Source organism: Oncorhynchus nerka, linkage group LG21 (assembly GCF_034236695.1).
Source record: "Oncorhynchus nerka isolate Pitt River linkage group LG21, Oner_Uvic_2.0, whole genome shotgun sequence".
Taxonomy (NCBI): Eukaryota; Metazoa; Chordata; class Actinopteri; order Salmoniformes; family Salmonidae; genus Oncorhynchus; species Oncorhynchus nerka.
Genome location: NC_088416.1, coordinates 21,656,787 through 21,683,074, shown reverse-complemented (window position 1 = coordinate 21,683,074; position 26,288 = coordinate 21,656,787). Strand labels below are relative to the sequence as shown.

General features: G+C 44.0%; 1 protein-coding gene across 1 annotated transcript; it reads right to left on the bottom strand.

The window, feature by feature from the left end:
* Nucleotides 1–970: 970 nt before the first annotated feature.
* On the bottom strand, nt 971–25,500 carry LOC115110198 (F-box/LRR-repeat protein 19-like). The gene is made up of 11 exons (XM_029635642.2): nt 24,806–25,500; nt 17,511–17,696; nt 10,613–10,756; nt 10,316–10,402; nt 8,168–8,350; nt 7,540–7,572; nt 5,986–7,208; nt 5,589–5,752; nt 5,265–5,426; nt 4,771–4,992; nt 971–4,446 (listed from the first exon to the last, which is right to left on the bottom strand). The coding sequence occupies exons 2-11, from the start codon at nt 17,679–17,681 to the stop codon at nt 4,289–4,291; spliced, it is 2,547 nt and encodes an 848-aa protein (XP_029491502.1). The 5' UTR covers nt 17,682–17,696; nt 24,806–25,500; the 3' UTR covers nt 971–4,288.
* Nucleotides 25,501–26,288: the final 788 nt, after the last annotated feature.

The following is a 26,288-nucleotide window of genomic DNA, read 5'->3' as shown; positions in this document are numbered from 1 at the left end:
TGACTCCAGCCACCCTAGTCATAGACTGTTCTCTCTGCTACCGCACAGCAAGCGGTACCGGAGCACCAAGTCTAAGTCCAAGAGGCTTCTAAACAGCTTCTTCCCCCAAGCCATGACTCCTGAACATCTAATTAAATGGCTGTTCAGACTATTTGCATTGCCCACACCCTCTTCTACTCTATCTATGCAAAGTCACTTTAATAACTCTACACGTACATATTACATCGACACCGGTGCCTCCGTACATTGACTCTGTACCGGTACCCCCTGTATATAGTCCCGCTATTGTTATTTGCTGCTGCTCTATAAGTATTTTATTATCTTTTTGTTGTTGGTATTTTCTTAACTGCATTGTTGGTTATGGGCTTGTATACTGTCAGACATACTTTTATTTAAGGCTAAGTGCAAAGTCCACTCTTGTAGTTTTATTTTACCTTTATTTAACTAGGCAAGTCAGTTATGAACACATTCTTATTTTCAATGACGGCCTAGGGGTTAACTGCCTTGTTCAGGGGCAGAACGGCAGATTTGTACCTTGTCAGCTTGGGGGTTTGAACTTGCAACCTTCCGGTTACTAGTCCAACGCTCTAACCACTAGGCTACCCTGCCACAGATGGGTCTGACCACCATTAATCAAATAAGAACTGTCTTATAAATTAGGGTAATTTTAAATGACACCAGCTATATAGTTATCTAGCATTGTAGGTGCGCGAGACAACTTTACCAGCATCATGGCATACGTATCGATGAATCGTGACAAATGAAATGAGTGATTACACCATGTGTAATAACTACATAAATTAATGAACGAGTTAAGTTACGTGATATGCAGTCATATTCAGGTCAAGCTTATTTGACGTATCTGACACGCGAAGACCCAAACGGCGTTCCATTGAACGTGGACAAAGTGTGAGCTGCTATGTAGGCAACATAACTTAATGTAAAATCTGAGAAATCAGGCCACACAGTGTAAAAACCACCCCACTGTCTTTTATTTAGTTAGTCATTTTACAGTAGTCACTCGTAAGTAGCTGCCTTGAGTTTCTCTTTTTCACATCGTTCTGCTTTTCTTTCTCATTTTGATCAACACAATGGAAGAAATAACAAATAAACAAGAGGAAAATGAAAATGGATAAAATGCCCCTTCTCAAAGAAAGCAGGAATTTTGGCAAGAAGTGATGACAATGTTGATCCAGTGCATCGCTCTGGTGCAATACAGTTTGGTAGAGACAAGACTGTCCAATCTAGGGGCCAAGTCTGAGTCAACTTGACTAGGCTGGGATGTTGGGATCAGGATGGGGGTGAGAATGACAGATTTGAGTCTGGAATCATTTCCTTATCGGACTACCGGATCAATTCCGATGAACCACCACCCATTTATTTTCTCTGAAAGTGGTTGTCAGTTTAACTTCCGATATGCTTTCTCATGCTAGAACATACTGGATGACAAGGAGTAGTAACAACTCCACATTACTGATGGAAGTAAACAACATTTTTGGAAAACTGACCCATTGTCTATGAAAAGTTAAATATTGATTCAGATGAGTGTGTATGGCAGAAGGCAATTTTCCACCATATATTGGACATTTGCTTCGCTGAAAGCCTCAGCCCACCACAATTACTACGTGGTAAGCTCAGCTCTGTAAGCAGCATAGCTTAGTGGCAAACAATGACTTAGCTATGATCTAAAGTAGGACCCAACCTGAGCTAACATTTAAACGCGCTGGACTACCCAGCTAAATGGTAACTAGCATGGACAGCTAATTAGTTCTATTTTTGAATCAAGCTTGAGGTTCATGATTGGTCTTTTTTAATTTGACCTGTTTTAACATATATGTATACCCCTTTCAGGGTAATAAAGCACACTATAGCTCAGTGTTCCCCCCTAAATTGTCTTATGATCGATCAGTTAGTGCAATCTTGGTACCAATGCTTTGTACGCAAGTCTATAAATTCACACAGGAACACGAAGCGATTTAGAATACACTGGGTAAAGATGAAACCAACCTTTTAGGGAAAGGGGGATACCTAGTCAGTTGTACAACAATACAATGGGACAACTACCAATTGTCTAGTGGCTCAATAGTTACTTGGCAGGTCTCTAGCCCTACATGTATACCCCAAAGAAGCTGATTTGAGTTCTAATAATGGTATTGTGAATTTTAACAGAACCGATGAGGATGGAATCACTGAAAGTCTAACAGAATAGTTGAAAAGATAAGGAAACACATGATTTAGATGAGAATTACAGATTGAGGCTCAAGACTGTCCACCACCCCGCCTAGAGTTGGTGGGGTTTAGCTCCAGATAGCACACAGCAGCAAGATCCACTGTGGCACTGAAGCACAAATACAGATCAATATGGCTCAGGAACTGGACAACCGCTATAGAAGGAGGAGAAACAGACAGACAAGGGAAACACATGACTCAACCTGGCATGGTTGAGTCCAGCATTGCAGGACAAAGTGCTGTCCAGTCCAATACTGAATGAACTGGCCCTATCAGTCCGATAGCTGTTTGAACTGGTCCAATGCAGCCCGACTCAGCTGAATACCATTTACCCATGTCACATACTGCTCATGTTAATTCAATACAGCTATAAAGTATTTTCAATTTCCTCTCAACCAAATTCAATACAGCTTGGGCTGTGGTCTGAATGACCTCCTGTACATGCTGGTTTCAACCAATAACATCCATTATTAATAATGATAGTTGTTCCTTTTCCTGCTCACCCTGACTGTTGACGTTGGCCTCTGAACTGGATTGAGAGTGGATTGGTTAAAAAAGTTGAGACTGAATAAACAAATACTGCACTAGATTTGTGATTAGAGTCAAAAACCCAGCATGCACAGGGGTAACCCTAATGGATAAATAGTTTGGGGGTTAATGCTGCAACTGAGTCAAACCCTCATCCTACAAGACCTTAAGGTAATGGCATTGTGATGCAGGTTGGATGGGCTGGGATGTTCCTGGCTTTGGAAGATAAGCAGCATGTGGACACTGACATGAAAACCCAATTCTGGGGAAATATTCAAAGTACCTCACATCTGAGGCAGAAGTACAACCAGGGTCAGCCTTAATTTGAATCCCCCCTGCCACGTGGAGCAGCGAGCTCATTGCATCGGACGGTCTCGGCTTTCGACAGTTTTCCCAATTCATACTCAAAACGTGTCAGTCATTCACTTCTAAGTTTGTGCGGTCGTGATCTAGACTGAACCAGTCTGCACATATACAAGATAATGTTACATCAGCCAGGCATCGTGAAGCAGGGAATAAAGGGGCCTTGACCAATTCCAGGTCTGGTATGGAACAGTACGGTAAGCATGGTTCATTGCAGTCGGGCACAGCAAGGTCCAGCTCTCTGCATAATGTACGCACACAGCGCAGACGGTGGGCAGCATAAGCTGCAAAAGGGAAATGGGAGCAGAGACCGTATGATTGGAAGGGTTGTCCAGGGTACGGAGTAGGACAATCAGATTCACAAGGATGGACAGACTATAAGAATGGCACGCACGTTGGGCGGGAAGAGGTTGTGGTCGGGGCTAGGAGTTTTGGGCTCTAGTGGCTCTCGGCCATTGAACAGGATATGTTGGACCTTGAATGTCCTTACCCCCCTGAAAGATTGAGGGCAGCAGAGAGCTTAGTGGCGAAGGAAACAGACAGGTCATATCTCCGTCTCTTTCTCGCTCCAATTGTCACATTAACACTGTTTACATCTCACACATACTTAAAGACACACACACACAAACACCAGCCCAGCATCCGTCTGTACATTAAACGGCTTCTGATGGGGCGCAGCCTCTGGCATTGGGTACATTCTTCGTAGTCTGACGCCACGAAATAGGAAATTGATTCCTTTGTCAGGAGCTTTTAATTATGGAGTGCAAATTATGCTAGTTCAATACGGCGGCGCAGTGCAGTGCCTTTACACATGTCAGCTGGATAATGTGTGCCATGGTTGGTGTGAGGGTAGGAGGGAGGTAAGGGGCGGAGAGTGGATAATTTACAGTAAACTACATTTATATACACACACCCATTGTACAGATATTGAATATGTACATGCTGAAACATTTTCAATGATGTCCATTCACAAACAAGTCAATCCAGAGAAATGTAGGCAAAGGTCTATGTTTTCTCATTCTCTAATCCCCCCTTTCTCTTTCGTGGCTCCCACTGCATGTCCTTTTCCCTCTGGCTAGCTCACTGCCCACATCACAGGGTCCCTCTCGTTCGCTTATCTCTCTGTAGTGTGGCGGTGGTTGATGTGGGGGGTGGGCGTTGCAGGCCCTTAGCTGTTCTTGAGCAGCACTCTATCATCAGGGCAAGGGAAGGAGAGGAGCTGACAGACATCGGGGGTGAGCAAGGTGCAGGAGCGCAGGTCAGCGCTCTGTAGGGAGGCACAGCGGCGCAACAGGGGCAGGCACTGCTCCGTCACCTTCACACAGCCTGCGGACAGGAGGAAACAACAGGAGGTTAACAACCAATGGTTAACCTACATAACCACAATGACTGCAACACTTCCATGAGTATACCTGGTTTAAATATTTGAATCAGGAGCCAGGTTGATATTGTTCAGAAATAAGAGAACAAGTACCTCTATATGTTCCTACTTTAGCATGATTAAACATCTCAGAGGGAAGAAGAGGTCAGTATCTGGAGCAGATCCCTGCTCATTAGTGGTCTGAACCGGCAATGCTCAAATACACAAACAAAAACAGGGTACCTACCTTGGTGTATTTGGGGCTAGTGAGTCTACCGTGTAGTCTTTACCTGCCAGGTTGAGGTGGGCGAGGCTGTCCTTCAGTGGAGACATGGGGGAGGTCAGTGTGTGGATAGTCTGGTCCGTGATGTTGCCACACTGACTCAGGTCCAGCTTGGTCAAGTGGGGCAGGTAGCGCACCAAGAGGCGGGACGTGACATCTGTCAAGTCCAGCCCGGCCAATCGCAGCTCCGTTACGTTCTGGAACCTCCCCCCTCTGCTCTCTCCATGAGCTTTTTGACCAAGAACCAAGCAAAATATGTTACAGGACTTTTAAGATTCAGTCTGTGTTTATTATGCTTATGAAGAGGGCGTGGTTGTTCAAAGCAACAACATTCACTGGAAACAAGCATGACAGTACAGTGAAATTAAACAGTACATTACAGCACAGATTGGTATTTGTGATATCAAGTCTATCCAATGAACACAACATGGCATCTTCCCTTCCATAATGTATTGCAGGTTATGGATGGCTGATCAATCATATGAGTGACTTGTCACTAACCTGTCCGAGTGTCAGTAGGGGGCGCCAGTAGCTCCCTCAGGTGCGAGTCCTTCATGTCTTCTACCCGGCTGAGGTCGAGCAGACGCAGGCAGGGACAAGCAGCCTGACACAGGGCCGACACAGAGGACCAGGGACAGCCCGACACATTCAGCTCCAGTAGACCTGGGAGAGAAAGAGGAAGGCCAGGAGTTACCGTAATCTCTGAGGCAGACGAGCAATACGGTGACGACAGCCCAACTACAATAGGACATGATCAGGCTATATTGATGGAAAAAAAGAAGTAGCAGGGAGGCAGAGGTGTTGAATGAACACAAGATACCTTACCTTGTAGACGGTTGATGAGCCACATGAGCTGCTTCTTCGAGATGTTGGTATAGCTCAGGTTAAGGGAGACTGGTTGCCTGCGGATTATACCACTCAGCATAGGAGGGGTGATGGAGCGCTGCCGGCTGAGGTCAATCTGAGTCCACAATCTCTTATCACAGCACCTGAGAGAGCAAGAGAAAATAAAAGACTGGGATGAGAACAAAAGAAAGTCTGGTCTACTGTACAACACAGAATTTGAGACACTGCAGTCAATGAATATCCTTTCAGGGATGGTTTTCTATTGTTCTCAACATCAAAGATGCATTTCTCAGTAGTCCAAACAAGTTTGTGTTGAACCACCCTCTTCCAGCCCAACCGGATGCTGACCACATCTGAACCCTTTGTCTAGACTTACCACCGGCTCCATGTCCGACAGACCCTCATGCAGACGCACAGCTCCCTCTGGCTGAGGTGCTGGAAGACGCGGAGCCAGACGTCGCGGGGCATCACGTGGGAGGAGCCGCTGTCCAGGGGCAAGCAGTGGGGCTCGGGGCAGGCGGGCGGTGGCCGAACCAAGTGCCGCTCCATCTGAACAGGCCGGGGAGGCGAGGGCACAGCAGGGGGGCTGCGTTTCATCATCTGCGAGCGTGGAGCCATCCGGGAAGGCTGTGACCGGGGTGAGGCGGCGAGGGCTGACATGCCCCCTGAGGAGTTGCTGCCTGGGCCCAGCAGCCCCCCCCCTCCCCCGTTGGATGTGGTAGTGGCAGTAGAAGCGGAAGAGTTGCTACTGTTCCTCGACGTTGGTTGGGACCCTGTTTGCTTGTTGTTACGGATCTTGTTACCCTTGTTGCCTTTGCCAGTTCCGTGTCGGTGGTTGGCCACCGAGCCGCCGCTATTGTTGGCGTTCTCCTTCTCCTGAGTCTCCCGGTCCCTCACCCCTGCCCGTGTCCGTCCATTGCGCGTCTCGGAGCCATTGCTGCGCTTACCGGAGAAGCCCTCGGAACCTGGCGAGGGACCGTGGCCGGACGAAGGTGGAGGCTGAGTGGAGGAGAGAGGGGAGGGTGGAGGCAATGGGGTAGACTTCCGACTCCTCTCCCCGCTCTCCTCGTCATTCCCGTCCGTCGTGAGCCCCTTGCGGCCCCGTGGAGGTCCCTCCCCCCGACGCCGAGGCTTGTCTCCCACAACCTGCTCCTCCACCGCATCCTCCTCTTCCTCCTCCTTAACACTTCCCTCAGAGTCCTCACTGGCACTGAAGCCCAGCTCCGCCAGCCTCCTGTCCCTCTCCCTGTCCCGTTCCCGGTTGCGCTCCCTCGCACTGTTGCTATAAGCGACGGGTACGGGGGAGGAGGGTTCAGAGCCGCGGCGGCCATCTGAACCGGAAGGCGAGTCAGAGTCGGACTCAGAGTCAGACTCTGAACTAGACGAGCTCGATGAGCTGGACTCGCGGACACGCTCAAGGAGTTGACACATGCGCTTGAAGCGCTCCAATTTCTCGCGGTGGTGCGAGCGCTGGTCCTGGCTGGCCGTGGAGGTGGGGGACTGCGTGGAGTTGGAACCCCCTCCGGAACCCTGGCTGCCTCCAGTGGAGGAGTTGGGCCCATTGGACTCTGCAGTCTCTGACACGTTAGGCTTCTGTTTCTGTCATGGGAGGGATAATGTTAGTGAAGAGAGTGACAGAGGAGCATGAACCGTAACCTTTACCATTGAGAAATATGACTAAGTCAACTAAGAGATGGATTCAGTCCGTATCTCGGAAGAACCGCGTTATCGCTTGATTGAAATTCTAAGGCAATATTCCCGCATTTGCGAAGACTGCATTCATGGTAAACACTGCAGATGTCAGCTCAATCAGAAATCTTTTCCTTTTTTTAATGTACTGGGATCTACTGCGATACAGATTGAATCTAGCTCTTAGTTACCATATGCTTTATGACGGAGCTTAAAACTTGATCTTCATATGAAAATGTACCTTTTTCAAGCGTTTTTCATGTGCCCCTTTCATCTGAGTGAGAAGGTCAGACAGAGACAAGAGTTGGCAAGCTGCGTTCATAACAACTGGTCACAACTAGTGGGCCTCTAAGCAATGATACACTGAGCATACAAAACATTAAGGACACCTGCACTTTCCATGACAGACTGACCAGATTAATCCAGGTGAATGCTATGATCCCTTATTGATGTCACTTGTTAAATCAGTGTAGATGAAGGGGGGGGGAGACAGGTTAAATAAGTATTTTTAAGCCTTGAGACAATTAAGACATGAATAGTGTGTGTGTGCGCCATTCAGACCGCAGTGCTGCTGGGTTTTTCACAATAGCGTTGATACACACAGTTTCCCATGTGTATTCAAGGTCCACCACCCAAAAGACATCCAGCCAACTTGACACAACTGTGGGAAGCATTGGGGTCAACATGGGCCAGCATCCCTGTGGAATGTTTTCTGCCCCTTTTAGAGTCCATGCCCTGACGAATTGAGGCTGTTCTGAGGGCAAAAGGGGGGTATGCAATTCAATATTAAGGTGTTCCTAATGTTTGGTATACTCAGTGTGCATGCTGCTAAATGTTTGCATACTGCAACACTGCAAAGATCTTCCAACCTTCTTTTTGGGGCCGCTGTCCTGGGGAAGCTCCTTCTCCTTCTTCCTCTTATGACCGTCCTGCCGCCCCCCGTCTTCTAAAGAGGGGGGTTTCTTTTTGGTGGGCGGAGGATCGTCTGTTAGCTTCCATCGGCCCACCTCCCCGTTGTCCATCCGCCTCTTCCCTGAACCATCACCCCCGTCCTGATGTGTGGAGAAAGGGGAAGAGGATTTAAGAATATGTACTGTGCATTCGGAATGTATTCAGACCACTTTCCACTTTGTTACGTTACAGCCTTCTTTTAAAATGAATGTAAAAAAAATAATCCTCAATCTACACACAATATCCCATAATGACAGAGCGAAAACAGGTTTAGACATTTTAGCAAATTTAAATAAAGAAAATAACTTAGAATTGAGCTCAGGTGCATCCTGTTTCCATTGATCATCCTTGAGATGTTTCTACAAATTAAATTAATTGAACATGATTTGGAAAGGCACACAAGATCCCACAGTTGATAGTGCATGTCAGAGCAAAAACCAAGCCATGAGGTTGAAGGGATTGTCCATAGAGCTTCGAGACAGGATTGTGTCGAGGCACAGATCTGGGGAAGGGACCAAAAAAAATTCTGCAGCATTGAAGGTCCCCAAGAACACACTGGCCTCCATCATTCTTAAATGGAAGACGTGTGGAACCACCAAGAATCTTCTTACAGCTGGCCGCCCGGCCAAACTGAGCAATCGGGGGGGAGAAGGGCCATGGTCATAGAGGTGACCAAGAACCTGATGGTCACTCTGACAGAGCTCATCTATGGAGATGAGAGAACCTTCCAGAAGGACAACCACATCTGCAGCACTCCACCAATCAGGCCTTTATAATACAGTGGCCAGACGGAAGCCAGTCCTCAGTAAAAGGCACATGACAGCCCGCTTGGAATTTGCCAAAAGGCACCTAAAGGACTCTCAGACCATGAGAAACAAGATTCTCTTGTCTGATGAAACCAAGATTCAACTCTTTGGCCTGAATGCCAAGCGTCAAGTATGGAGGAAACCTGGCACCATCCCTATGGTGAAGCATGGTGGTGGTATCATCCTGCTGTGGGGATATTTTTCAGCGGCAGGGACTGGGAGACTAGTCAGGAATGAGGGAAAGATGAACAGAGCCAAGTACGGAGAGATCCTTGGTGAAAACCTGCCTCAGAGCATTCAGGACCTTGAGACTGGGGCGAAGGTTCACCTTTCAACAGGACAACGACCCTTAGCGCACAGCCAAGAATACACAGGAGTGGCTTCGGGACAAGTTTCTGAATGTCCTTGAGTGGCCCAGCCAGAACCCGGACTTGAACCCGATTCAACATTTCTGGAGAGACCTGAAAATAGCTGTGCAGCAACACTCCCCATCCAGCCTGGCAGAGCTTGAGAGGATCTGCAGAGAAAAACAGGAGAAACGCCCCGAATACAGTTGTGCCAAGCTTGTAGCCTAATGTGCCAAGCTTGATACCTAAGACAAGGCTGTAATCGCTGCCAAAAGTATTTCAACAAAGTACTGAGTAAAGTGTCTGAATACTTATGTAAATGCAGTATTTCCGTTTTAAATTTTTAATACATTTGCAAAGATTTCTAAAAACCCGTATTTGCTTTGTTATTACGGGGTATTGTGTATAGATTGAGGAGTGTGGGAAAAAAACAATGTAATCCATTTTAGAATGAGGCGTAACAAAATGTGGGAAAAGTCTAGGGTTCTGAATACCTTCCAAATGCACTCTAATTTTTTACCTATTTAACTTGGCAAGTCAGTTAAGAAGAAATTCTTATTTACAATGACGGCCTAAGAACAACTGCCTTGTTCAGGGGTAGAACGACCATGGCAGCTCGGGGATTCGATCTAGCAACCTTTTGGTTACTGGCCCAACGCTCTAACCACTAGGCTACCTGCCACCCCTACTATAGCCTACTTCAGTATATGAAATGGGGATAGGGTCAATGAAACACAAAATTCTATTCCAATTTAAGAACTTATTTACACAACGTGTTCCATTCCAAATCAATCCTCCTACCTTATCAACCATTATTGATTAATCCATACAATCATAGATGTCCTTCATCACTCTCTGGTTTAGTTTAATCAGCAGAGCCTGACAGACCAGTATTCCCTGTCACAGTTCTCACCTTACTGGTCTTGCCTTCCTTGTGGCATTTTGGACACTCCCAACAATTCGGGATTTCATCGTTTATGATGCCTTCTGCTTTACCCATCTGTAGGTTGGAGAAAATAAACAATGAAATCACAATCAGTCAATCAATAAATGTATGTAACCAATACTAGACAGAGCAGACATTTGACTTAGGACAGTATGAATGGAAGATTGTGTGTGTATATGTGTGTGTGAGTGAGAGAGAGAGAGAGACACACTCTACTTCTCCAGCTATGACAGCCGGCCATACACATGGAGGGTCTGGCCCCACCTTGAGGCAGCTGGGGTGGATGATCTCGTTGCAGATGGTACACTCCATCAGAGAGAGGCTAAACTTCTCTTCTTCTGTGTCCACTGTGTCCTCCTTCCCCGCCTCCCCACACGAGAAGCACACCGCTGTGTGGGGCAACACAGGCTGCAAGGAAGAAAATAAAAACATAACACGTTATATAACCAAGTTAAACAATATAATATACACATTAGGTGTGGAATGTAGGCCTGTATTTAGTCAATATAAATCAAATATTGTATGTGCGTAACCAATATAATGTGTATATGTAAATAAATCAAATATTGTACGTGGGCCCATTCAGGATAGAGGGCTCAGAGTTGGAGCTGTAACTATGTATTCATCCACTATGGATGGTATGTTTATTAAGTATTCAAATTGACGCTCAGAAAAAAAATATTGGACTCTTGCTGCTCTTATGAGAACCTAGCTAATTGAGAGTGTGTGGATGAAAGCAAATGCATTAAATTTAGTTTAGCGGTTTTTGGAGTGTTTTCAGAAGCACAGGGACAAAGCGCTATTTTTATTAGGTTTATTTTCTTTGACACATTACCCCAGTTGTCCAGCTCAACATTTTCATTAACCTGCCAACAGTGGAAATTTGACAGTATCAAAAAAATTAACTGAGGTGGAAATTATTCACTTATCAAGCCCAAACAATATGAGGCCAACAGAATCTAGCCTAGATCCATTGACAAATGATTATGCATTAATATGAGAGTAGGTCTTCAATCTGCACAGATTCTGTGGATTAGTATCTCCGTAGACATCCAACCTAATTTCTTTCCTTCCCCACAAGATATGTTTTCTAGACAGATAGCCAGGAGACTAACTGATCAAAGCAAATTCCTACCCTCCAAAAAAACAAACACCCAAGTAACAATGTGCTTAGTTACCAAGGAAACAAATCACATTTCCCACATCGAAACTACCAGTCATCTATGCCATTTGAGGCATTCGCAAACCAATCTATTATTTTTTAAATCACACCCTAAATCACTGAAGGCGCACTAACAAGCTTATCCATTTTCATGCAGGGGGTGACTACTCTATTTTGATGACAATCGCATTCTGAAACAGCTTTTCTAAACCAGAGGGGCTGATTTGCAGAACGTAAGCAGCAGCGAACAGTTAACATGTTGTATGTCATACAGTGCCTTCAGAAAGTATTCATTCCCCTTGACTTCCACAATTTGTTGTGTTACAGCCTGAATTCAAAATTGATCAGGGATTTCTCTCTTTCACCCATCTACACACAATACAACATAATGAAAAAGTGAACACATGTTTTCAGTAAAATGTTGCTAATTTATAGAACATTTTCTACATAAATCTAATTTACATAAGTATTGACACCCGAGTCAATAGAAGCACATATGGCGTCGATTACAGCTTTGAGTCGTCTTGGGTATGTCTGTGAGCTTTGCACATTCTTCCTTTCAGATTTTCTCAAGCTCTTTGAAATTAGATACATATTGGCGGTGAACAGCAATCTTCAAGTTTTTCAAATGGGACTCAAGTCTGGGCTTTGGCTGGTCCACTCAAGGACTTTCACATTCTTGTTCTCGAGCCATTCCAGTGTTGCCCTGGTTGTATGCTTGAGGTTATTGTCCTGTTGGAACGTTAATCTTCGCCCCAGTTAAGGTCATTTGCACTCTGAAGCAAGTGCTTATTTGGCTGTGTTTATTTTACTGTATTTGGCTCCACTTATTGTTCCCCACCCTTACCAGTCCCTGCCGCTGAAAAGCATCCACATACCATGAGGCTGCCACCACCATGCTTCACGGTAGGGAAGGCTTTAGACATGTGATGAGCAGTGCCTGGTTTTCTCCCGACATAGGCCTGAATGCAAAGCGCTAAGAGTAAAATATTTGTCTCATCAGACAACAGAATCTTTTGCCTCATGATCTCAGAGCCTTTTTGCAAATTCCAGGTGTGCCGTCATCTTCCTATTTCTCAGGAGTGGCTTCCATTTGGCCACTCTCCCATAAAGCCCAGATTGGTGAAGAGCTGTAGAAACTCCTTTTTTACTTAGCCAGGATTGTACACTCAGTAACAATTGCCACTGTTTTCCAGGAATTCTTGGGTTCCATTGAACCAATAAAAAATATATACAGCATACCCACTGGCATACATACAAAAGCACATCTAAGACTGCTTTCCTTCTGGCAGGTTCTCCCATCTCAGCCAAGGAACTTTCTAGTTCTGTCAGTGGTCATTGGGTTCTTCGGTCACCTCCCTGACCAAGGTCCTTCTTGCCTGGTTGCTCAGTTTGGTCGGACAGCCACCTCTAGGCAGAGTCTGGGAAGTTCCATATTTTTGAGACAAATTTGGGCTTGGAAACCTTCAACACACAAAAATTGTTTTATATCCTTCCCCAGATACACAGTGGCAAGAAAAAGTATGTGAACCCTTTGTAATTACCCGGATTTCCGCATAAATTGGTCATCTAATTTGTTCTGCCTTGTTAACTGCCTTGTTCAGGGGCAGAACGACAGATTTTTCCCTTGTCAGCTCTGGGATTTGATCTAGCAACCTTTTGGTTACTGGCCCAACGCTCTAAACACTAGGCTATCTGCCGCCCCATCTTCATTTAAGTCACAACGATAGACAGTGTGCTTAAACTAATAACACAAATTACTGTATTTTTCTTGTCTATATTGAATACATCATTTAAACATTCACAGTGTAGGTTAAAAAAAAGTATGTATGTATTTGAACCCCTAGACTAAAGACTTCTCCAAAAGCTAATTGGAGTCCAATCAATGAGACGAGATTAGAGATGTTGGTTAGAGCTGCCTAGCCCTATAAAAACCACCCAGTCTGAGTTTGCTATTCACAAGAAGCATTGCCTGATATGAACCATGCCTCGAACAAAAGAGGTCTCAGAACACCTAAAATTAAGAATTGTTGACTTGCATAAAGCTGAAAAGGGTTACAAAAGTATCTCTAAAAGACTTGATTTTCATCAGTCCAAAGTTGGACAAATTGTCTATAAATGGAGAAAGTTCAGAGCCGTTGCTACTCTCCCTAGGAGTGGCCATCCTGCAAAGATGACTGCAAGAGCACAGTGCTGAATGCTCAATGAGGTTAAGAAGAATCCTAGTTCACACCAGACATCCAAGAATATTGCTGAACTGAAACAGTTTTGTAAAGAGGAATGGTCCAAAATTCTTCCGGACCTTTGTGCAGGTCTGATCCGCAACTACTGAAAATGTTTGGTTGAGGTTATTGCTGCGAAAAGGAGGGTCAACCAGTTATTAAATCCAAGGGTTCACAAACGTTTTCTTGCCACTGTATGCCTCATTACAATTCTCTCAGAGATCTACAGATAGTTCCTCAGATTTCATGGTAGTTTCTGCTCCGACATGCACTGTAAACTGTGGGAACTTATATAGGACAGGTGTTTTCCTAAATCATGTCCAAACTATTTAATTGGCCACAGGTGGAGTCCAATCAAGTTGTAGTGACATCAAGGATGATCAAAGGAAATTGGGATGCACCGGAGCTCAATTTGGAGTGTCAAATGGATGTGCATATTTATGTAAATCAAGGGGTATGAATATTTTCTGAAGGCACTGTAACTGTAGTCATCAATGGGATATGTCAATCATTTGTGTATCATAAACAAAATGAGTTTATATTCCAGTGTAAACAGCGGTTTCTGTTTAGATGGGATCTCAATGAGTGTGAGGGATATGCCAAAAGCTCGTCCTTTCACATTTGGGAAAAAAATGCGGGTCAAAACATGTAAGCAGTGTATGTGGAGACTCCCTTCACATATTTATTGTTTGGCAGGGTGGAGGGTTTGTGTAACAGGAAAAACAACCTTAACAGTCTTGCATGGATAAATTACAAATGTGTTACCGAGGTTAATAAGGCTATGTAATGTGCTCTATATAACAGATGCCAATAAAATATCATTACAATGCGTGGTCTTGGCTGTGTGCTTATGGTCGTTGTCCTGTTGGAAGGTGAACCGTCGTCCAAGTCAACCTGCTCCAGAGCGCTCAGGAGCTCATTCATCAAGGATCTCTCTGTACTTTGCTCCGTTCATCTTTCCCTCGATCCTGACTAGTCTCCCAAGTCCCTGCTGAAAAACATCCCCACAGCATGATGATGCCACCACCATGCTTCACCATAGGGATGGTGCCAGGTCTCCTCCAGACGTGACGCTTGACATTCAGGCCAAAGAGTTGAATCTTGTTTCTCATGGTCAGAGTCTTTAGGTGCCTTTTAGCAAACTCCAAGTGGGCTTTCATGTGGCTTTTACTGAGGAGTGGCTTCAGTCTGGCCACTCTACCATAAATGCCTGATTGCTGGAGTGCTGCATAAATGGTTGTCCTTCTGGAAGGTTCTCCCATCTCCACATAGGAACTCTGGAGCTCTGTCAGAGTAACCGTCGGGTTCTTGGTCACCTACCTGACCATGGCCCTTCTCCCCGGATTACTCAGTTTGGCCGTCCGCCAGCTCTAAGAGTCTTGGGGATTCCAAACTTCTTCCACTTAAGAATGATGGAGGCCACTGTGTTCTTGGGGACCTTCAATGCTCCAGAAATGTTTTGGTACCCTTCCCAGACCTGTTCCTCGACACAATCCTATCTCTGAGCTTTACGGACCATTCCTTCGACCTCATGACTTGGTTTTTGCTCTGACATGCACTGTCAACTGTGTGACCTTTATATAAACAGGTGTGTGCCTTTCCAAATCATGTCCAATCAATTGAATTTACGACAGGTGGACTCCAATTATGTTGTCGAAACATCAAGGATGATCAATTGAAACAATACACCAGAGTTCAATTTCAAGTCTCATAGCAAAGAGTCTGAATATGTAAGTAAGGTATCTGGTTTTTAATTAATATTTCTAAAGACCTGTTTTTGCTTTGTCATTATGAGGTTTGTGTGTAGATTGTTAACGATTTTTTATTTATTTCATCCAATTTAGAATAAGGCTGTAAAACGTAACAAAAAGTGGAAAAAGGGGTCTGAATACTCTCCTTATGTATGTATGTATGTATGTATGTACATACGTATGTGCATGTTCCACAAATTAGTGTCAGATGTTACAGCCTATCTAGAAAATGCAATCAGTTGGAACAATTCATACACTACCATTCAAAAGTTTGGGGTCAATTTTTTTGAGGTAATCTGAAGAAATTTCACCCCATGCTTACTGAAGCACCTCCCACAAGATGGATTGGCAAAATGGGCACTTCTTACGTACCATACAGTCAAGCTGCTCCCACAACAGCTCAATAGGGTTGAGATCCGGTGACTGTGCTGGCTACTCCATTATAAACAGAATACCAGCTGACTGCTTCTTCCCGAAATAGTTCTTGCATAGTTTGGAGCTGTGCTTTGGGTCATTGTCCAGTGGTAGGAGGAAATTGGCTCCAATTAAGCGCCGTCCACAGGGTATGGCATTGGTGTTCCAGATGGAGTGGTAGCCTTCCCTCTTCAAGATCCCTTTTACCCTTTACAAATATCCCACTTTACCACCACCCCCAGACCATCACATTGCCTCCAGCATCTTTTCATTTAGTCTGCGTCTCACGAATGTTCTTCTTTATGATCCGAACACCTCAAACTCTGTCCATAACACTTTTTCCCCCAATTTTCCTCTGCCCAGTTTCTGTGTTCTTTTGCCAATCGTAACCCTTTCATTGGCCAGTCTGAGATATGTCTTTTCCTTTGCAACTCTGCCTAGAAGGCCAGTATCCTGGAGTCGCCTCTTCACTGTTGATGTTGAGACTGTTGTTTTGCAGGTACTATTTAATGAAGCTGCCAGTTGAGGACTTCTGAGGAATCTGTTTCTCAAACTAGACTCTAATGTACTTGTCCTCTTGTCTGGTTAGAGCCCATTTGCACTGTTCTGTGAAGGGAGTAGTACACAGCGTTGTACGAGATCTTCAGTTTCTTGGCAATTTCCCGCATGGAATAACCTTCATTTCTCAGAACAAGAATAGACTGACGAGTTTCAGAAGAAAGTCCATTGTTTCTGGCCATTTTGCGCCTGTAATCAAAACCACAAATGCTGATGCTCCGGATACTAAACTCGTCTAAAGAAGGCCAGTTTTGTTGCTTCTTCAAATCAGCACAACAATTTTCAGCTGTGCTAACATAATTGCAAAAGGGTGTTCTAATGATCAATTAGTCTTTTAAAATGATAAAAATTGGATTAGCTAACAACGTGCCATTGGAACACAGAAGTGATGGTTGCTGATAATGGGCCTCTGTAGATATTCCATTAAAATATTTAATAACTTTTTTTCCTCCATTTTTATCAGCCGTAAATAGTCATTTACAACATTAACAATGTCTACACTGTATTTCTGATCAATTTGATGTTATTTTAAAATGGACAAAAAAAATGGTTTTCTTTCAAAAACTAGGACATTTCTAACTGACCCCAAACTTTTAAACGGTAGTCTACATTTACTAATGGATGCAATAGAGCACTGGCACTTTTCCTAGTGAGAGTATAATAATAGGGCTGGGAATTGCCAGGGACCTCACCATACGATATGTTCTATAATTCTAATTCACAATTCTATATGTTTTGCAATTCGATACTGTGATTTTATTGCGATTCGATGTTATAACATATTGTTCACCATATGTCTACGGCAGAGGGACAAGAGAGAGCCATGGGAAGTTTTGATCAGTCATGGAAATAAAAATGTGCTGAAAAAAAATTGGCTGCCTATTTAAAAAGAAGATGGAGAACAAGCTATGAAGGACAAGTACTGGAATTTTGGTGCAGGTACAGCCAACTAGCTCAAAAATAATATTGTAAAAACCCTACAACCTCAAAGATAATATCCTAATATGTAACTATATCGAGTTCTCCCCCCATCACTAGTGTGTGTTCTAACTTACCGCTGTGCACTGTCGGAGCAGACAGGACTGCTTCATCCTTCCAGGCCCGCCAAATTTTTTCATGTCCTTGCAGAAGTGGCACTCGCCGCACTCGGTCCGCATGCAGGCCTGACAGCGCCGGCACCGCGTCCGCCGCCGCCGTGCCCCTCCCAGAGCCTTACTGCCTGACATCCCCTCTGCAGTCAACTGAGGAGAGGAGAGAAACAGGTCAATACAAATACAGTGGGGCAAAAAAAGTATTTAGTCAGCCACAAATTGTGCAAGTTCTCCCACTTAAAAATATGAGAGAGGCCTGTAATTTTCATAGGTACACTTCAACTATGACAGACAAAATGCGAGAGAAAAAAAATCCAGAAAATCACATTGTAGGATTTTTTCTGAATTTATTTGCAAATTATGGTGGATAATAAGTATTTGGTCACCAACAAACAAGCAAGATTTCTGGCTCTCACAGACCTGTAACTTCTTCTTTAAGGAGGCTCCTCTGTCCTCCACTCGTTATCAGTATAAAAGACACCTGTCCACAACCTCAAACAGTCACACTCCAAACTCCACTATGGCCAAGACCAAAGAGCTGTCAAAGGACACCAGAAACAAAATTGTAGACCTGCACCAGGCTGGGAAGACTGAATCTGCAATAGGTAAGCAACTTGGTTTGAAGAAATCAACTGTGGGAGCAATTATTAGGAAATGGAAGACATACAAGACCACTGATAATCTCCCTCGATCTAGGGCTCCACGCAAGATCTCACCCCGTGGGGTCAAAATGATCACAAGAATGGTGAGCAAAAATCCCAGAACCACACGGGGGGGGAGCTAGTGAATGACCTGCAGAGAGCTGGGACCAAAGCAACAAAGCCTACCATCAGTAACACACTACGCCGCCAGGGACTCAAATCCTGCAGTGCCAGACGAAACCCAACCCTACTCAAATATGGCCCAATATGAAACCCAAACATAACTTTTTGGTAAAAACTCAACTCGTCGTGTTTGGAGGACAAAGAATGCTGAGTTGCATCCAAAGAACACCATACCTACTGTGAAGCATGGGGGTGGAAACATCATGCTTTGGGGCTTTTTTTTCTTTGGGTTTTTCTGCAAAGGGACCAGGACGACTGATCCGTGTAAAGGAAAGAATGAATGGGGCCATGTATCGTGAGATTTTGAGTGAAAACCTCCTTCCATCAGCAAGGGCATTGAAGATGAAACATGGCTGGGTCTTTCAGCATGACAATGATCCCAAACACACCGCCCGGGCAACGAAGGAGTGGCTTCGTAAGAAGCATTTCAAGGTCCTGGAGTGGCCTAGCCAGCCTCCAGATCTCAACCCCATAGAAAATCTTTGGAGGGAGTTGAAAGTCTGTGTTGCCCAGCAACAGCACCAAAACATCACTGCTCTAGAGGAGATCTGCATGGAGGAATGGGCCAAAATACCAGCAACAGTGTGTGAAAACCTTGTGAAGACTTACAGAAAACATTTGACCTCTGTCATTGCCAACAAAGGGTATATAACAAAGTAATGAGAAACTTTTGTTATTGACCAAAAACTTATTTTCCACCATAATTTGCAAATAAATTCATTTTAAAAAATCCTACAATGTGATTTTCTGGAGAAAAAAAAAATTACCATTTTGTCTGTCATAGTTGAAGTGTACCTATGATGAAAATTACAGGCCTCTCATCTTTTTAAGTGGGAGAACTTGCACAATTGGTGGCTGACTAAATACTTTTTTGCCCCACTGTATATACTAGATGCCAACAGCCAGACCTCCCCTCTGGAGAAAAAAAAAGTGATACAGGTAAACACAAATGTACACAGCGCATTCAGAAAATATTCAGACCCTCATTTTATTATGTTACAACATTCTAAAAAAGTTACATTGTCACAGAAATACCTTATTTACTTAAGTATTCAGGCCCTTTGCTGAGACTCGAAATTGAGCTCAGGTGCATCCTGTTTCCCTTGATCATCCTTGAGTACCTAAAGGACTCTAGGGCCATGAGAAACAAGATTCTCTAGCCTGATGAAACCAATATTGAAATCTGAATGCCAAGTGTCATTTCTGGAGGAAAACTGGTACCATCCCTATGGTGAAGCATGGTGGTGGTGTCATCATGCTGTGGGGATATTTCTCAGCGGCAGGGACTGGGAGACTAGTCAGGAATGAGGGAAAGATGAACAGAGCCAAGTACGGAGAGATCCTTGGTGAAAACCTGCTCCAGAGCGCTCAGGACCTTGAGACTGGGGCAAAGGTTCACCTTTCAACAGGACAACGACCCTAAGCGCACAGCCAAGAATACACAGGAGTGGCTTTGGGACAAGTTTCTGAATGTCCTTGAGTGGCCCAGCCAGAACCCGGACTTGAACCCGATTCAACATCTCTGAAGAGACCTGAAAATAGCTGTGCAGCGACGCTCCCCATCCAACCTGGCAGAGCTTGAAAGGATCTGCAGAGAGGAATGGGAGAAACTCCTCAAACAGGTGTGCCGATCTTGTATCGTCATACCCAATAAGACTCCAGGCTTTAATCGCTGCCAAAAGTGCTTCAACAATGTACTGAAAAATTTAATATTTCAGTTTTTAATTTTTAATAAATGAGCAAAGATTTCTAAAACTTGTTTTTGCTTTGTCATTAAGGGTATTGTGTGTAGATTGACAGGGAAAAACTACTTTATCCATTTTAGAATAAGGCTTTAATGTAACAAAATGTAGAAAACGTGAAGAGGTCTGGATACTTTCCAAATGCACTGTACATAACAGATAGTCCTATGCACTACATATACAGCTACAGCCTATACCATATGCACATACTGTCTGACATCGCCTCTGCAGTTAACTGAGGAGAGAGGTCAACACAAACTTTACATACACTACAGTCAACTTGAAAACAAGTTAACATTTGGACATCCATTCTGCAGTAATTGAAGAAAATTAGACAGGTTAGCACAAAAATACACTGCAAATACAGATAAGCACCACAATCTGAATATCACCTCATGTCATATGGGAGGGAGGACAAACAGTTCATGAACATACACAAACTGGGGTGTTCTCCAAAGTGAGGATAGATAAAGAGAAGGAAAGAGAGAAGGGACAAGAGCTTATTCAGTGAACATACTGAACACGCATGCCAGTGCATTCATAGACATTTAAGAGACAGAGAGAAAGACTGACAGTGCAAACACTAGTGAGCAACAGGAGGCCAGTCTGCTCTCTAGACTACTCCTCATACATACACCATAAGTGCTGACAGGCTATAACTATAGCATATGCTCCATGCTCCTTACCCCCAATGTTATAAAATACAACAGGGCAAATACTGTTGGGAGCGTATGGAATCTCCGCATTCCATGGCCTCTAATAAAAATAGGATTGGTTTACTCTTAGCCTAAGCCCATGTGACAGGCCCCAAGCTAGTTGCATAACTTGGAACACAAAGCCTTGGGAACTTATTTCTTGTACCAACCAATCTCACACCGCACCTTCTCTCTAGCAACTAACACAGGTGATCTTACATTTCCTCAAAACAGCCAGGATCAAAGAGCCCGTGGCTAAGGCTTTGAGGCCCTGGTTGTCTCGTCTGTTAAACAATAATGTGGTTCCTGCCTAGAACGAGAGACTGGTCAGGAAGATCCTTATTGCATCATGAGTGACTGAGGATGTTGAGGGGTTTTGGGAGATTCAAATTGCATTGCGCTGGCAACTAAACAGATATTTTAGCCTGAGAGAATAGGCTTTGAAATGTCTAATGGTCCCATGATTCATCATTCGATCGTGGACATTTTTTTACAATCTCAGAGATTTTGAGTAACTGCGTTTCAAATTAAGTGCTCACTGATGGCACAAACTCTGTCTCTGTGGACCTTCAGCCAGTGCATGAACTGCATTAGGCTACCATTACTCCTATTTTTAGAACCTTTAAAAAAAGAGGCCAAGTTTAATTTTGGTGCCACAATCTCTGGATGGTACTTTAAGGCATAGTGCTTATTTAAAAACCTATAAGAAACAGAACTGTACAGGCCTATCTACTGCACAATCATATGATGGTTAGGCATATTTGGCCTGTTACAGGTACGACACATCGATAACTGATTATTTTCAGAAATAATGCAAAAGTATTTTTTTGTACTTCGGTGGATATTTTAAAAAATGATTTTACCGACAGGGGGCATTGCAGGATGCAGTGTCTGGATTTGAAAGACCAGCCATTCAATGGGTGCAAGTCATTGCTCCCGTCCAGCATGACCTTCGCAAGCACAGACTGGAGTATGTTCCTGGATTCATCCGATGTCATTGAGGAGTTTACCACATCAGTCACCGGCTTCATGAATAAGTGCATCGACGACATCGTCCCCACAGTGACAGTAGGGGGGCGACATTTAAAACATAAGACATTTAAAACAGGTTAACATTCGAGGCCCAGCTGGCAAGTGTCTTTACTGAAATGTTCAACCTCTCCCTGACCCAGTCTGTAAATATACTACATGTTTCAAGCAGACTACCATAGTCCATGTGGCCAAGAACACCAAGGTAACCTCTCTAAATGACTATCCCCCATAGTACTCACATCTGTAGCAATAAAATGCTTTGACAGGCTCGTCATGCCTCACATCAACATCATCATCCCAGACACCCTGGACCCATTTCAATTCGCAGGCCTCCCCAACAGATCCACAGATGACGCAATCTCTATAGCAACGCACACTGCCCTCTCCCACCTGGACAAGAGGAACACATATGTGAGAATGCTGTTCATTGACTGCAGCTCAGCATTCAACACCATAGTGCCCACCAAACTCATGATTAAGCTAAGGACCCTGGGACTAAACACCTCCCTCTGCAACTGGATCCTGGAATTCTTGACGGGCCACCCTCAGGTGGTGAGGGTAGGCAACAACATATCCGCCAAGCTGACCTTCAACACGGGGGCCCCTCAGGGGTGCATGCTTAGTCCCCTTCTGTACTCCCTGTTTACCCATGACTGTGTGGCCGCACACAACTTCAGCACCATCATTAAGTTTGCTGACGACACAACGATGGTAGGCCTGATCACCGACAATAATGAGAAAGCTTATAGGGAGGAGGTCTGAGACCTGGCAGTGTGATGCCTGGACAACAACCTCTCCCTCAAGTTCAGCAAGATAAAGGAGCTGATTGTGGACTACAGGAAACGGAGGGCCGAGCTCATCTCCATTCATGTCAACAGGGCTGTAGTGGAACAGGTTGAAAGCTTCAAGTTTCTCGGTTTCCACATCACTAAGAATCTATCATGATCGACACACACCAACAGTCGCAAAGAGGGAACGACAACGCCTCATCCCCCTCAGGAGGCTGAAAAGATTTGGCGTGGGGGCGAAGATCCTGAAACAGTTATACAACTGCACCATTGAGAGCATCTTGACTGGCTGCATCACCGCTTGGTATGGCAACTGCTTGGCACCCGACTGCAAGGCGCTACAGAGTGGTGCATCCAGCCCATTACATGACTGGGGGCAAGCTCCCTGCCACCCAGGACCTCTATACCAGGCAGTGTCAGAGGAAGGCCCTACAAATTCTCAAAGACTCCAGCCACCCAAGTATTTGACTGTTCTCTCTGCTATGGCACAGCAAGCAGTACCGCTGCACCAAGTCTGGAACCAACATAACCCTGAACAGCTTCTACCCCAAGCCATAAGACTGCTAAATAGTTAATCACATATGCATCTGCTACTGTTTACTATATATCCTGTTGCCTGGTCACTCTATCTCTAGTTATATGAACATATATATACCTCAATTACCTTGTACCCCTGCACATCAACTCGTTACTGGTACCCCATGTTTACAGCCAAGTTATCATTACTTATTGGGTCTCATTATTTATCTATTATTTCTATACTTTCTATGTCTCTGCAATGCCACTGTTAGTCTACACCTGTTGTTTACGAAGCATGTGACAAATAAGACTATATTTGATATCATGTCAGATGTATAGTAGGGTTGGGCCATATTTGAGTAGGGTTGGGCCATATTTGAGAAGACCTCTTCAACAATATGCTACTCCAAAAATCTTTGCGCTGTTTGTGTGCTTATTTACAATATTAGTCGCATTCTCATTAAATTATCTCTTAATTCATTTGGAATTAATTTTTTACATATTGATACAGCCTAATTGATAAAACTGCACAGTTTTGATTTGTAAAGATCAAATAGAGTATATATAGTCTTGCACTTCCCGATATATCATCAATGTCAAATATCACCATATAATCAAATATCAGCCCAACCCTAATTTGTAGGCTATACTTTGCATGAACTAATGTAGATAAACAGATGTGTGTGGAATGAGACAGAGTAATGCACTGACAGCTAGCTGGCTTGGGGGGTGAAAAGCAGAGATGAGGATAATATAGGATGTTATAAATTAGAGCCAAACATGGACCAAGTGTATCAGTCTCTCTCCATCTCACACAAAGAGAGGGGCTAAGGAAGGAAAGAGGTTAAGGAAGGACAGAGGCGTGATATTGCAGAAACTGAACTGAGATAGATGTTAGTACCAGCCAGGCACTCGTGAAATCAAAACAGTAATTTCAATGTGTGCCTCCCCAGAGCAGAGGAACCTTTGCCAATTAAGCCAAGTCATTAAATGGATGTGTTATAGTACAGTAAACTTACATCCAGCGACCTGTTTTATAGGAAATAATTAAGTAAATACTGGGGTTTGATTAATGAGATGGCAAGAAATAATTCAACCAAGTCTTGGTGTTGCTAGCTGCTGTGGCAAGCAAGCTTGTTAGCCTGCTTCCTAACAACCACAACAAGCATTTACTTTGCACACAAATCACGTATTGATAAAACATGCTTGTAATTTTTCATAGCAATGTTGTTTGTTGGGAGGGACTTGTCCATTCTGTAAGGATACATGGCTGCCCACATTATGGCCTGTAGCGCAAGATTGAATTGGATGACTAGCTAACATTAGCTAGCTACAAGGAAGATGCGCAGCCAATAACTTAGCAGCTAACGTTAGCTAGCTAACCAGTGTGGCTGCTTTACTGGCTACTGTACGTAGTTAGTTCACTGCACGGTGTGTAGTGAACATGCTGTACATGAGTAACATTGAAAAAATGCATTGTTATATCAATGAATAAAATGATCAATTGATTACACACAGTCCTCCGTCATCTCTCCTCCATTCGCTTCCCTGCAATGCTCTTCCTCTTTCATATTGCTCAGTATCTTGCAAAAATACTGTAGTAGATACCTGATCACTTTGAATATGTGCGTTTAGTGGTAAACTGTTACAATTACTAACCTCTTTGTATCGAGTCGCATACTCCTTGGTCGCGCATTAGAAATAATATTATTAGCCAACAGTTAGCTAGCTAGCTTTGATATTAGCTGTTAGGAGATTGCTTCCTTGTTTCTTTCTCCTGTAGCCTTTCTTGCCGATTCTGGGTCCCGTATGGCACGTTCATATGCGTTCCATGTTGTTACAGTAATAATGGAGCCAGAAAGATAATTAGATTTTTCCTTCTTACCGGTCTACTCTAGATTAGGCAGAGATGTAAAGGGTTGCAGAATGGGTATGTAACAATACATTTCAAGACGCAACACATAGCGTTTTTTGTGCCATTCACTCAATTCTTTGACCACTATCCCTGTTTCTTGGTCTCTCAAACGTCTTCCAAACGTGTTCTTGAGGTCTTCAAAACATGCAAAATGGCACGTGATTTCGAGAGAAGACGTTTTGTTAAAAAAAAATCTTATTTCGCAGCTTAAATGTCTGCTGCGGGTTTCCCTATAAATTCCAGTCAAAATGAAAGAGAAAATCTGAATAGACGGATGAGCGTGGCTATTGTTCTCGTTTTCTATTTCTTGTTTTGTGTTTTTTTTTATTAGCTTTTCAGCAACCTTGCTACTTTAATCCGAATACACGTTTAATCGTCCGTATGCTATTGTTAAAATATGTGGCAATCGTTCTCCATTTTTGTCTTGAAAAAATTAATTAATAAATAAATATAGTAAATAAAATATGGGGAGGAAAAATATTGCCGCGCCTCCCTTTCAAGACGTCAGGAGCGAAGCCTGTGGAATTGTGGGATTTGGAGTATAAAGAGTGTAGAACCAACCAAGTTCTAATTGTACCACTAAAAGGCTGCAAAGGAAGCCTTGTTTGAGATTCAAATAGTCAGTAAACATCTGTATTTATTCTATGGAGGATTGTGGACAGCAGTAGGCATTTTCTTTTTGTGTCTAAAATATCCACAAACAAAAAGTCTGTGATGAAACTGTACATAAAAAAAGGTGAAGAGACAGAAGGGTAGATTACCCTTGGTTACCCAATACCAGGTTGATGTTATACCAGGTGATCACCGCATTCTTATTGGCAGACTCAATAGCCTTGGCGTATCAAATGACTGCCTCGCCTGGTTCACTTCTCAGATAGAGTTCAGTGTGTCAAATCGGAGGGCCTGTTGTCCGGACCTCTGGCAGTCTCTATGGGGTACCACAGGGTTCAGTTCTCAGGCAGACTCTTTTCTCTGTATATATCAATGATGTCGCTCTTGCTGCTGGTGATTCTCTGATCCACCTCTAAGCAGACGACACCATTCTGTATACATCTGGCCCTTCTTTGGACACTGTGCTAACAAACCTCCAAACGAGCTTCAATGCCATACACAGTTTTGATAGCCTTTAGCCGTACCCTCATCCTACTCCTCCTCTGTTCCTCGGGTGATGTGGAGGTTAACCCGGGCCCTGCGTGTCCCCAGACGCTCTCATTTGTTGACTTCTGT